The sequence below is a fragment of the Tarenaya hassleriana genome, unplaced genomic scaffold, assembly GCF_000463585.1.
Source record: "Tarenaya hassleriana unplaced genomic scaffold, ASM46358v1 Cleome11, whole genome shotgun sequence".
Taxonomy (NCBI): Eukaryota; Viridiplantae; Streptophyta; class Magnoliopsida; order Brassicales; family Cleomaceae; genus Tarenaya; species Tarenaya hassleriana.
This window is the reverse complement of record NW_010961290.1, coordinates 2704248-2717495: the sequence shown is the minus strand read 5'-3', so window position 1 is coordinate 2717495 and position 13248 is coordinate 2704248. Positions and strand designations below refer to the sequence as shown.

At 39.4% G+C, this 13248-nt stretch overlaps 4 protein-coding genes across 7 annotated transcripts; all 4 read right to left on the bottom strand.

Moving 5' to 3' along the window:
• Positions 1 to 7: 7 nt before the first annotated feature.
• On the bottom strand, positions 8 to 2360 carry LOC104805633 (putative pentatricopeptide repeat-containing protein At1g09680). Its single transcript, XM_010530264.1, has one exon. It carries the CDS (start codon positions 2270 to 2272, stop codon positions 449 to 451), a length of 1824 nt encoding a protein of 607 aa, XP_010528566.1. The 5' UTR covers positions 2273 to 2360; the 3' UTR covers positions 8 to 448.
• A 309-nt stretch (positions 2361 to 2669) lies between these two features.
• On the bottom strand, positions 2670 to 3659 carry LOC104805631. The gene has a single exon (XM_010530263.1). It carries the CDS (start codon positions 3582 to 3584, stop codon positions 2868 to 2870), a length of 717 nt encoding a protein of 238 aa, XP_010528565.1. The 5' UTR covers positions 3585 to 3659; the 3' UTR covers positions 2670 to 2867.
• A 966-nt stretch (positions 3660 to 4625) lies between these two features.
• On the bottom strand, positions 4626 to 8681 carry LOC104805630 (putative pentatricopeptide repeat-containing protein At5g37570). Of its 3 annotated transcripts, XM_019201499.1 has the most exons (6): positions 8520 to 8681; positions 8374 to 8424; positions 6211 to 8114; positions 5932 to 5995; positions 5371 to 5641; positions 4626 to 5080 (listed from the first exon to the last, which is right to left on the bottom strand). In XM_019201499.1, the coding sequence occupies exons 1-3, from the start codon at positions 8632 to 8634 to the stop codon at positions 6247 to 6249; spliced, it is 2034 nt and encodes a 677-aa protein (XP_019057044.1). In that variant the 5' UTR covers positions 8635 to 8681; the 3' UTR covers positions 4626 to 5080; positions 5371 to 5641; positions 5932 to 5995; positions 6211 to 6246. The 3 variants fall into 3 exon arrangements, with proteins under 3 accessions (XP_019057044.1, XP_019057043.1, XP_019057045.1); XM_019201498.1 differs by lacking the exon at positions 4626 to 5080 and having other exon boundaries at positions 5219 to 5641; XM_019201500.1 differs by lacking the exon at positions 4626 to 5080 and having other exon boundaries at positions 5219 to 5636.
• Positions 8682 to 9604: 923 nt separating this feature from the next.
• Positions 9605 to 12660, bottom strand: LOC104805629 (glutamine synthetase nodule isozyme-like). Of its 2 annotated transcripts, none has more exons than XM_010530259.2 (11): positions 12487 to 12660; positions 11841 to 11880; positions 11481 to 11584; positions 11357 to 11405; positions 11153 to 11259; positions 10969 to 11056; positions 10757 to 10885; positions 10552 to 10626; positions 10370 to 10461; positions 10112 to 10271; positions 9605 to 9996 (listed from the first exon to the last, which is right to left on the bottom strand). In XM_010530259.2, exons 1-11 carry the CDS (start codon positions 12558 to 12560, stop codon positions 9844 to 9846), a joined length of 1071 nt encoding a protein of 356 aa, XP_010528561.1. In that variant the 5' UTR covers positions 12561 to 12660; the 3' UTR covers positions 9605 to 9843. The 2 variants fall into 2 exon arrangements, with proteins under 2 accessions (XP_010528561.1, XP_010528562.1); XM_010530260.2 differs by lacking the exon at positions 12487 to 12660 and adding an exon at positions 11992 to 12070.
• Positions 12661 to 13248: the final 588 nt, after the last annotated feature.

Genomic DNA, 13248 nt, shown 5'->3' with positions numbered 1-13248 from the left:
CATGTAATAAGCGAGATATTTTTTTTTATTACATACGAGATATTGAGAGTCGACCCATTAAGTGCATTGATGACATGAAACATATATGCCCAATCATAAAATCTGTCCTGCAATACAAATCGAGAAAAAGCAATGAATGGTTGCACATGGCACAACATGCTATGTGGGCTTTGTGATGGTTCTCTTCACCTAACTCAAATCCAATCTTACTGAGTTTTCAGATCTAATCTACAGTAACAATGTATACACAGACAGCACAATGTCCTAACAGAAATTTCATAGATTAAAGGAGTGTAAGATCCACAAGGCCAGAGTCTGTCTCTTCCAATTGATCCAAGAAGATTCACACCCTGTCATCAAAAGAATCGGGCAAGATGATCCTATACTTTGATGAAACCCAACCAGGAGAATCTGCCCATTAAAGAAAACGCCCAAAGATGACATCTTTTTATCTGTTTCCTCGATCTTTCTTACTTCTATACAGCTCACTGACTAGTGACTTGTAAGAGGCTAAGTCAGCTACGACCCCTCTCTCACCCTTAAGTTCATCGAGGTTGGCAGCATTTACGTGTCTATAGTGGCCTTCTAAGAGAATATTGTAGGTGATATCGTCCGGAACGACCCCTAAATTAAGCATGGAATCTAACAACATATCGGCGTTTTTCATCTGTCCTAACTTGCAGAGCCCATTGAGCAGGACGTTATAAGTTACAACACTAGGAACATGCCCATCCCTCTGCATTTCCTTGAGCAGCTTAAAACCCATCTTAACATCTCCTTTCTTACAGAATCCATCCATAATCATGGTGTAAGTGATATCATCTGGTTTCTTACCGTTTCTCAACATCTCTCGCAGTGTTCTTTCTGCATCTATAACTCTTTCTTCCCTGCACATTCCCGAAATAAGAGCTGCAAAAGCCATACTATCAAGTTCAGTCCCATTCTGATCCATTTCCTTTCTTATCTCCAAAGCTGTTTCCAAATCTCCTCCTTTGCAATATCCGTCTATGAGTGTTGTGTACGTAACTTTGTCTGGCCTCAAACCCCTCTGAATCATTTCATCAACAATCTTCCTTGCTGTCACCACATCACCATTCTTGCAAAAACCATTTATGAGGGTATTATACAGAACAATATCGGGTTGTAGTCCCCTAAGTAGCATCTTCTGATAAATCTCTGTCATCAAATCGATCTTTCCGTTCCTACTCTGCCCGTGAATCAGAGTAGTGAAAGTAATATCATTCGGGGTCAATCCTCTCACACACATCTCGTCAAATATCCGATGTGCATCATCCATTCTGTTGTCTTTGCACAATCCATTGATTAAAACACTATACGTGAAAACATCAGGCCGTATTCTGTTCTCTTCCATAACTCGTTTGAGCCTAAACCCTTCATCTAAGTTACCACTCTTACAGTATCCATTAATCAAAGTATTGAAACTGACCACCGTAGGCCGCAATCTTCTACTCGGCATTTCATCGAACACCATCTGGGCATCACTGATCTTGCCTTCTTTACAGAACTTATTCATCAAAATGTTGAAAACGTACACATTTGGCGGAAACCCAGAATCCAAAATCTCCATATAGAATCCCCAAACGTTTCTAGTCGGATTCGAATTCATCATACGATCAAGCAAATTACCACAGCCACGAACCGGAACTGCAAATTTATGCTTCCGAGCTAACCTAAAACACTGGATAGCATCCGATAAGAACCCTAGATTCACATACGCGATCATCAAAACATCAACAAGGAAATCAAGCATATGGGTACGTCTCATTTCGGCCAACGAAATGAAAACCGACGAAGCCGAGCTTTTCCCTTTGCGCGAGACCACGAACTCGACAAGTGATTGCGCTTCCGCAAACATTTCGTGGACGGCAAGAAAACGAGCCATAGCGAAGTAGGTCTCAATGGTGAGCCGAAAATCAGGCTGAGAAGACAGAAATCTGAAGAAAGAGAAGACCGAACGAGGCGGTAGAGAGAGAGGGTTACGGTCGACGAGATCGATAACATGACGAACGTTGAGCAAAGGGAGGAGCTTCTTGATAGAGGCGAAGGCAGAAGAAGAAGATGAAGAGGGCTTCAATGACGGATTCTGGTCAGAATCTCTGATGGCGATTGAGATCTTGAGGAGGACAGGGTCCTCGTCTTCGTAGTGTTGTCCGTGAAAGATTGTTTCTGGAGAGTACCACGTAGAAAAGAGAGATGACGCACGAGAGCGAGAGAGAATCAGTGTTTTTGTTAGGGTTTGAGTTCTGAGCATCTTCGTAACTCTTCTTCACCGGCGGCGACGAAAACTCGGACCATCGGCGACTCTGATGAATGATGATGTGTGGGGTAAAACAATTCGCAACTAATAGTCTAATAGAATCAAATTTCCAAGTCAGCCCCGATATTTTACATTTTATTTGAAAATAACCCTAAAATAATTTCGGCATATTTGGTTTTTATCACTCTTTGGAATTAACATTTTCCTTTGTAAAACGTATCTATTTCATTTTTTTAGTGAATATAGGAAAAACGTTCAACAAATTATAAATTAATAAATTAAAAATTTTACAAAATTTTTAATGTGATAAAAAAATACGCGTTTGCGGTTGTGTTAAAAATTGAAAAGGAAACTGCAAATGCATATTTTTGATTAATTTAACTTTCAATAGTAAAAATAATACGATTTCTTATTTCCACTCTTTGTTCCTGAAAATGTACAATAAAGTTCATCCGAAATTTCAACTAAAATACATCACAAGTGAAAAAAGTTAAAACAAAATAAATAAACCCTCTTATCTTAAAGAAAAAAAATCATCAAACTTCTTTACAACCAATAAAATGTAATTTGGATACGTGGAGAATATATCTCACTTGCCACGAGTAGCCGATCGAATGAGAGCCACCGCTGCCGCCGCCACCTTTCCCGATTTCCGGGAAGACCGTAAGTCCACGTCATCATTCCGGCCACAAACGGTGGTCGGACCCTTCAAAATCAACCTGGCCCACAACTTCCTCTTGTTCACTTCTTTCACAAAGCCTCTAAAATTACCAATATCGCTCCTGTTATGATCATATGGAGTCTTCTTCCTCTCAACAAAACCATGATCATCATTACCATAGCCATGATCATGATCATGATCATGGTCATGTTCATGCAGAAAAATACTTGAAGTTGGACTGACGGGGTAAGTTTCGGGGAGGAGATCATCAAGAAGGCGAGAAAATAGGGTTTGGTTGTGATCATGATCATCGTACCAAAGCGATGATTTGGAAACCCTGTTTTCGGCTAAAACCCTATTTTCGGACAGGATCATGTTCTTGGTGGCTTCGAGTTTGTACCTCGAAGGCCGGGGAGTGATTCTAGATGTGAGTTTAGACAGATCGAACTCTCTCATGATCGGTTTCCCTTCCTTCCTTTGGTACCACGCCCACGCCGCCGCCTTCACCACCGCCAAATCATCGTATCCGCCGCCTCCGGCCACCGTCTCCGGCGCTGGAGCCGGAGACCTCTTCTTCCTCCTCCTCTTGTTGTTTTGGTCCCTCATGTTTGGTGAGGAAATGTCGTAGTTGGCGAATGGAAGCATCGTTCTTAGTGAGTGTCTATTTTTTTTTTGTGGGGGTTTGGTTTTAGTGTTGGGGTCTGTGTGGAATTTGGTGGATACACGTTAATAGTGGCAAAAGGAAAGGCAATAAATTAAAAAAAAAATAAAATAAAAGGGGTAATAATGGTTATGAAAAATTAAATAATAATAATAAAAGTAGTACGTATTTATATATGGGTATTGCTTTTGGGTCCATTGGAGGATATGGAAATCTGAATTATTCCATGGAAAATTCGACATTTATTGCTTTTTCAAGTTGGAAGTCCACAAAAACACTACCGCCGCCCACATCCGTATCCATTTTCTTCCATATATACAAACAAAAATCTATTTAAATTTTTAGTCCGACAGATATTCTTCGAATTTAGGGTAAGAAAACATTTTTTTTATTGACATCCATGAAGCTTTTACATAAAAGCTTTTAATCTCGTAACACAAGAGAACCGTTTAAATGTTTAGAATAAATTCTAATTTTTTACTATCAATATCTAAAAATATAAATATAATTTAAACTAAATATATGAATTTTTATAGAACCTTCTTATTTCTTACATGCAAATATTATTCTATCTAATTATATGTATCCATTCACATAGTATTTTATCAAACAGAGAATACAAAACAAAAATTGAAGTAAATGAAACACCACCATTTATCAGCAGCCGTTCAATATGAAATCATTCAATTTGTAAAAAGGGACAGGATCTTGTGTTAGGTGGGGGGATGGAGAAAAAAATGACATATATAATGATATATTAAAATTATAAAATCAATCATTACAAGGAAAAGAAAAAGCAAATATGTTCTTTTAAAGTATTTTTTTTTTGCGTACAAAAAGAAAATTGTACCCACTGCCCACTAGTGCTAGTTAGTGCATTTGTTTTGTATTAGAATTGGATTAGAATGTCCTTCCTAAGTGATTAAACTTTTTTTTTTAATTAAAATAAGTGATTAAACTTTCAAATATTCTTGTGGGTATATCATTCCATTCCATGGTATTTGCTCATAATTATAATATTATAATATATATATAGATTATCATCACACATCATATCAAATTTTAAATAGTGAACCAAAATAAACGAACAAAAATGCCATAAGGTAATGCCATCAGTACTGGAAACAAAATAATAAAGGGGGAAGATGATATAAAATGTACCCCTTGGAAGCGGCAATGCACTCAAGACAAGACTTAGTCGCGGAATGAAGTTGCAGCCTTCACTGAATGTTTAGCAAAGTGACGGTCCAAGCCCTGCTGCTAAAGGATATACACTCCTTAATTAACAAAATTACAATTTATGTGGGAGAAAATTATTTGACTTTTTCACTCACCAGCATCTATATGAGATCTTCTAACTATACGTAAACATAATCAGAAACAGTTGCAGGAAGGAATCTATCTTGCAAGTCATCCATATCTGCAGAGCTTCAGCAGCAGCAGCAGCAGCAGAAGAAGAAGAAGAAGAAGAACCTTTTGCCTGATAAAGAGGTTTTGAACATACAAGACAATTGTTACCAAATAAGTAAAAATTTAGTTAGGAACTATGTGTCTCACCCCAAGTCACAACTGTTATAGTTGCAATCAGATTCCATCGAATGTTTTCCAGACAATGATCAATACCCAACATCACCAGACCGGAAGATGAAGACAGTCAAAGCTCCAACAACACCGAAACAAATCTAAGATTTCATCTTCTACCAAGAAACTGTCCAACAGATGAGATATCATGTAAACTTTCCTTCATCATTTCACACAAAAAAATGTTACCTCAGAGATCATCTGGCATGCCCTGAACCTAGCGTTCCTGTTGGTTGCAGTGGCAGTGTGGCACCAACAAATAGGATCTTCAAAAACTCCTCCAAGAACCCATCACATTCCAATCCATAATTACAAGCGAATTCCACCGAGAACCCGACAACACGCTCGGTGATGGAATGGAAGCTCCTTGAGTGGTGATCCTCTGCACGAAACTGTTCTGCAAAACATCTTTCGATGGAAGCTTTTCCCTTTCCATGGGTATTTCAGTCACCCTTCTGTCCTGAGGGAAAACACAACAACCACCTAACTCAAAACAATCTCAAAAAAAGTAGATAGATTTAAAAAAGTAAGATTGTTCCACAATCTGTCTGATTAGAGTCTTTTTTGTTAACAGGAAGAGGAAAAAAGCTAGCATATACAGAGGAAATATCACTCAACGATTCATTATATGCGCACCATCACTCTGTCATTGTGATACTTACTGGAAAACTTAATTCATGTCAGCAGGTTCTAATATATATATATATACAGACCCGAATGCTTATCTGTATTCGTTACCAGTACACTAACCGTTTTCTCCTTGTGCTTTCTTCCTGGTTATCGTAGAAACCCTCAAAGCAACGAAATACTGCAACTGCAAGAACAAAACCTTTCATATGAATTGAAACATTCCTATTAAGTTCTTAATCTAATAATATAAAGCAAAGGGGCACAAGCTATATTTATGTAGGGAGAAATGCACCAAATAGAGTTGCTTCAAACATGAGTGTTCGAAGGGATGATGTAAGTATTGATAAACATGTTAGAAGCTAAATATTGTTCTATAACATAAACACGGGTGGCACTAACCTTGCTGATTTGCTTGAAAGATCAGTCATACAGGGCCTATCGACTTATCCAACTGCAACCACATATCTTTTTAATGCCAGTCTCTTTCATTCTGTCCCTAAGTTGAGCGACATCAGGCCACCGTCCTGAAGTTGCCCAGATATTCGAGAGAAGCACAAAATTACCGGCATTTTGTGGTTCAAGCTCAATGAGCCTGTTTGCAGCTATTTCTCCTATCTCATTATTGCAATGTAGATTACAAGCATTGAGAAGAGCCCCCCAAACACAAGCATGAGGTTCCACAGGCATGGCCATTATAAGCTCATAAGCCTCTTGGAGCTTCCCCGACCGTCCAAGAAGATCCACAACGCAGGCATAATGATCAGGTGATGCAGCGATCGAATATTCGTTTTGAATTAACCCGAAATACCTTAAACCCTCATCAACAAGCCCGGCATGGCTACACGCAGTCAAAATCACCGTGAATGCAGCTTTGTCAGGAATTATACCCTCGTTTATCATTTTTTCGAACAACTGAACAGCTAGATCTCCACGTCCATGTATATTCAATCCTTGCATCATTGAACAGTATGAAATAAGATCCCGTCTAGGCATCTTCTCGAACAATTTGAGCGCTCTATCCAAGTCACCACATTTTGCATTCATGTCTATCCAAGCCGCCATAACGTGCTGCTGACTAGACAATTTGACAGAGCTTTGGCACAAATAAGAATTCAGAGATTGACACAACTCTAAACTGCCCAGCTGAGAACAAGCTGCCATCACACTTGTAATGATAAACTCATCAGGCACAATGTTAAGGTCGCGCATTCTGAGATAAATCTTCATGGCCTCACTAGGCTGACCATTCTGAACATATCCCGATATTAATGCTGACCACGCCACAATATCAACATCCCCTGCTTGCTCGAACAAAACCGTCGCAGAAGCCATATCACCTTTCTTAGCATACCCATCAATCATGGATGTATAAGACTTTATGTCTCTCTCAGGCATTTTATCGAAAACTTTCCTAGCATTCACCAAGTCCCCGGCTTTTGCCAACCCATCTATCAAGGCATTCCATGATCTCGCATTCCGGTGAGGCATAAGATCAAACACCTTCTTTGCTTCTTCCAAGTTCCCAACTTTCACATACGCTACAAGCAATGCAGTCCAAGAAACCACATTTCTGTCGGGCATTTCCCCAAACACCTTGCGAGCGCTCAGAATGTCGCTGCATTTGCCGTATAAATCAACCAAACTCGACGCGATATACACATCCTTATCAAACCCAAGTCTCAGAATCAACCCGTGAACCGCCGAGCCAAAGGGGGCATGTTCCAGGCTCGAACACACCTTCAATACCTTAGAGAAAGTGTAGTCATCAGCTTCCGCAACACCTTCCCTCCTCATACGCATGAAAAGCGACAGAGACTCCAAAAAGAGAGACCTTTGAGCGTACCCGCCAATCAGACAGTTCCATAGAAGCGTACAGGGCTGAGAAATTCGATCGAAGACAGAAGAAGAATACGAAGGAGACGAAGACGAGGAGAGTAACATAGAAATGAGATAACGGTCTTGCTCGAGACCTTTGCGGATGATTCGGGTATGAACTTGTTGAAGCTGAGATTCGGTTTTGCATCGCTTGAGGAGGGTTACGATTGACGGCGGCGACGGAAGAGATGAAGATGATGATGACGACGATGATGACCGGAGGATCATCGGCGCGCTTGGAATGCTGAAGAAGAACCCTTTTGAGAACAAAAAACCTCCGACAGATTTTACCATATATATGAGTCCTGTCCGTGAACTTCTCGCTTCTACCACTTTTGACCCTCTTCGGTAAAAATCACAGACAATGGAAGTTTTAGGTTTCGATATGGTTTCCACTGCGTTATTTTTCTGATTGCTGTTCTTCGATCCTGGAAAAAGAAATTTTCGATATAATATTTTTTATAGAGACAAAAGGACTCCTTTTTTTTTATCATGTTTAAACAAGTTTCAAGGGTTTGATAGAATTAAGGTTTATGTTTGCTTGCGACAAAAGAAAATCTAAGTTTAAGGACACAAAAATCGAATCTAATATCACATTTTCCCTTCTTAGCAAAACAAGGATGACAAATTTGTAAACACTAATTCTCAAATATTTCACATATTCTCTCAATTTGTAATCTTTATTACCGGGAAAAAAAAAATTTCTGAAGCAAGGTGCACTCCTGCTCAATACCATACCTGGTTTCAAGAGAAAACCGTCAATAAAAAATCAGAATTTAACGATAAAAAGAACCCGTGAAAACGTCAAGAAAACAGAGGATTCGGTATCTGACCATGTCTCCTCGGCCACAACATCAGGGTGGCTAAAGATCTTAGCTGCAGAGTGTCTCTTGTTCGTGGGAATCGACTCTCCTTGAGGAGTGTACGTATCACACATGACCTGACCATGTCCGATATTATCGAAAACTGCAAGCATCCGATAGAACTGAACTGAAAGACAGCCAATGGAACTTGCCTGAGAGAATCAAGAAACCCACAAGAATGTTGTTGCCTCTGCAGAACGGGTCTCGGAAGATCGCTTGAGGGCTAAGATACAGAGACAGGATGAGGGTTGATTGGAAGATATAGAATTTGACACTTGGCGGAAACGATGAATCCCAGAGCAGACAGACGTTCAGAAGTTGAAAGCGTGCAGAGGAAAAAACAATTGATGCATTCAAAGGCTTGAAAATGCATTCAAATGCTTACCGAGAGATATAGAAGAAACATTCGAACCCTCACGCAGCCGTTTTGCAAGAACCCCAAGAAAGTGACAGGCTTTGGCGGAAAACTCCATTGACAGATCAGATTGACACGAGAGAGAAGAAAAAACAGAGACTGATCAAAACCGACAGTCGCATCGAAGCCCCAATTCGGACGCGGCCGGAAGGACTCCAAGAAAACCCAGAATCGAAGGAACTGTCAAAGGCAATAATGGTGATGGGCCGTCGTGAAACGGAGAAGGAAGAGGAAGAAGGATGAGTTCTTCTCAGAAGAGATCGGGACCGAGAGTTCGGGGTTCTGGCCTCCCCTCTCTCTGGGTGGGTCTTAAATAAGGATCAAAGGATATATTAAATTTTAAATTTTAAATTTTCAACCGTTGACAGCAAAACAAAGAGAGATTAATTTTTATTAATTTGTAATTAATTTATCACAAACACAAATATCTATCTCCGTGTTGCCATTTTAAATAATGTAACATTATAAGAAAAACAAGTCTTTATAGAGAAAAAATAGTTTTTATTTTATTTTTTATTTTGGATATTTTAAATCAAAATATATAATACTTTGAATATTTGATATCACATTGAATTAAAATCCATACTAATTAAAGATAAAATAAATGAAAAAATAAAATGCAATGGTTAAGAGAGAATAATGACTTTTTCTCAAACAGCTATTTAATACCTCAAAAATGAGTTATTTAGTACAAAGACAGGTAACAAGAACATGGCTCACACAATGAACAATGGAAACCAGAAAACTACAGGACACCGGCAACATCACCCGGCACAGAGTACTTGGAACTTGTAAGGAGAACACAAGACATGAATGAACAGACAGAGAATCCAAACATCTTTCTGGTTATTTTCCTTAGAGAAAAACAGAGAAAATTCTTCATGGGTTCCAGAGGATTGTGGTCTCTGCAATCATGGAAGTGACTACATACGGATCCATGTTCGAAGCCGGCCTCCTGTCCTCGAAGTACCCTTTCCCCGCTTTCTCGGTATCACGTCCGACACGAATCGACGCTCCTCTGTTCGCCACGCCCTTTTTTCGAAGAAAAAATATGGGACAGAAAAAGAACATATGATTTTCAGTTTCTGAACTGTGAAAATGTATCAGACAGGAGAGTGTTTCATTAGGTTAAACACTCTCAACTCACCCAGAGGAAAGTGTTGATATCTGCCGTCTCGTGGCGTCCGGTGAGACGCCGTTCATTGCCTTCACCGTAGGCTGCAATGTGATCCTTGTGCCTCATCTCGAGCTTCTTGATCGCCTTCTTGATCACCTCGTACCCTCCTTCTTCCCTCATCGATTTGGTACTGAAAAACCGTTCCACTTTTGGTTTCAGAAAACACGAGGGATCGAAAGGACAAAGATTTATTTACGAGATTCATGAGTAGAGGGCAGTTTGTTTCACCTGTAATTGGTGTGAGCACCTGCACCGTTCCAATCTCCAGGGATTGGCTTCGGGTCGAAAGATAGCACCACACCAGCAATCTCTGTAATCCTCTGTTCTTGAACAAGTGGAATGTGTAAAGAAAATTTTCGTTGGACCGACTTTTGAAGTAAATCTAAGTCAAAAACTCGATGTTACGTTACCTCCAGAATGTAACGAGCGATCCAGAGTTCATCACCAGCCGAGATCCCGACAGAAGGGCCAACTTGGAACTCCCACTGTTTCAACTCAACATAAAGGATTTTGGCTATAAGTACTTCTCAGAGAAGAGAAAACGGCGAATTTCTCTACAGAAGATTTGAACTTTAGCTCAAAGATCGAAACTTTCTCTGCTTTCGGTGAGATTACCTGACCAGGCATGACCTCTCCATTGATGCCACTGATGTTGATTCCGGCGTAAAGGCAGGCCTTGTAGTGAGAATCCACAATGTCTCTTCCAAAAGACTTGTCAGCTCCAACAGCACAGTAGTATGGTCCCTGCAAGAAGATTTCAAGAAACTCAGACAAAAGAACAAATAAAACGGACAAAAACCCGTGATCGATGTTATAGATTTCATCACCTGTGGCCCGGGATAGCCGCCGACGGGCCATCCAAGAGGCCAGTTCACATCTTTCTGAAGCAAGGTGTACTCCTGCTCAATACCATACCTGGTTTGAAGAGAAAACCATCAATTAAAAATACGAATTTAACGATCAGAAAAAACCCGTGAAATCGTCGAGAAAACAGAGGATTTGGTATCTGACCAGGTCTCCTCGGCCACAACATCAGGGTGGCTAAAGATCTTAGCTGCAGAGTGTCTCTTGTTCGTAGGAATCGGCTCTCCTTGAGGAGTGTAAGTATCACACATGACCTGACCATATCCGATATTATCGAAAACTGTAAGCATCCGACAGAACTGAACTGAAAGACAGCTAATGGAACTTGTCTGAGAGAATCAAGAAACTCACAAGAATGTTGTTGCCTCTGCGAAAGGGGTCTCGGAAGATCGCTTGAGGGCTAAGATACAGAGTCAAGATGACCATTAATTGCAAGAAAATGGATGTGTCGAGGAAAAATATCAAAGGGGCTTACTATAAGATCACTTCACTGTCTTCACCAGGAGCTTGCCGTGTGCTTGAACCGTCGTAGTTCCATTTCGGGAGTTTTGAAGGATCAGTCACTGGTCCAGAGAGGGTCTGAAGAAATTAAATGGATTCGAAAGTTAGATTTTGATTCGAACACGATAAAGATTCAAACTTTGAACTACGGATTAAAGAGCTGGAAAGGCCGTTCTGAAGAACAGTGAGTGTGGAGCAACTTTCTTGAGAAAGTTTTCAGATTTTTTACAGACAAGTTATCTGCCGCTATTCTGCTTCTGGTGAAAATTTTCCAGGAAAATTTCCAACTTTCCATCCGGGTACATGAACAACAACAAGAGGAGAGAAAAGTTACCCTGGCCTTGCTTCTCATGTCCATTCCGGAGCCACCAACCCTAATGGGAAAAAAATCAAAGAACACAAACGAGAAACCAGATCAATCGACAGAACAAAAACCACGGGATGAAAAGTGAAATTTTCCATGGAAAAACCAGAGTTTGTACAACCATTTTCAGAGATTCAGACTCATCTAAGAACAGAAGAATGGGTTTAGAGGATTATCAGAGAAAATGGTGAATTAGAAATCGCAAGAACAATCCACAGTCCTGTCCTTTTCCAGTAGAATTTTCAGAGCAAGAAGGAGAAAATCTGCAGAACTTCTGGTTATAATTCAAATCACGAGACAAATGTCCCAAGGAAAGCCAAAAGACACGTCCCGACAAACAATAAATATCACGCCTTTCGACCCAAAGCCCCGACTTTCTCGGATTTTCTCAGCAACCAAACAGGAAAAGATAAACCACAACGAAAAATCAAGAACCGCAAAGAAAAAAAAAAAGGGTCTCCCCAGAAACCGATAAGAAAAACTCCATTGACGGACACCAGTTCGAAATACAGATAAGCTAAAGCGCAGATACAAACACGCATGAATTACAAACATATACACACACATACACATTCGGAAAAAAAAAAATCAGAGACAGAAGGAGAAGAACACGAACCATATGTACTCAGCAATGATTTTCTCAGTGCTGTCCGAGAGGTTAAGGTTAACGAGATCCGAGAGAAGACTCATGGTTGCCGAACCTTTTGTAAGAGAAACACCAACAAAAAAAAGTTTTTTTTTATTAAGGGGTGTTTGGTTTCTGTGTTGCTGCTTCTGATGGAGTTTGGTGATTATGGGTTATCGAGTACTTATAGTACAAAGGCAGGGAGCAAGGAGATTGGTGTAGGAAGGTGACGTGAACAATGAGAAGACTTTTTTTTCTGCAAATAAAAATTATTATTTTTTCCTTTAGAAGAATAGTGTTTCTTATTTTTCAATGGAATCTCTTCTATATAATTAATCGAATTAATTACACTTTTTTGGTACTGTTATGATTTTCACCTTTTTACAAATTGAATGATTTTCTTTGCTTGTTCTGTTTTTTTTTTGTCCACGGACACATATAAGGTAGGTTTCGATGGATATTTTCATATTTCATTCATCTTTTAATTTTATTTTTTATTCTATTTTTAGTTTTAATAAATTATACCACAGGGTTTAATATTAGATTTATATCCGGTTAAAATTCGATTTTTTCTACAAAAATAATTATTATTTTGTAAAAGATCTGACAATGCTATATACCAAAAATCTAGTCAAAATTAGTTGAACACATCATTAATAAATTAAAATTTCATTATTGGAAAAAAAATTAAAAATGTATTCATAAGTTTATCTTTCAGTTCACATCAATTCAAATGTTCTTTTGGTCCATAAG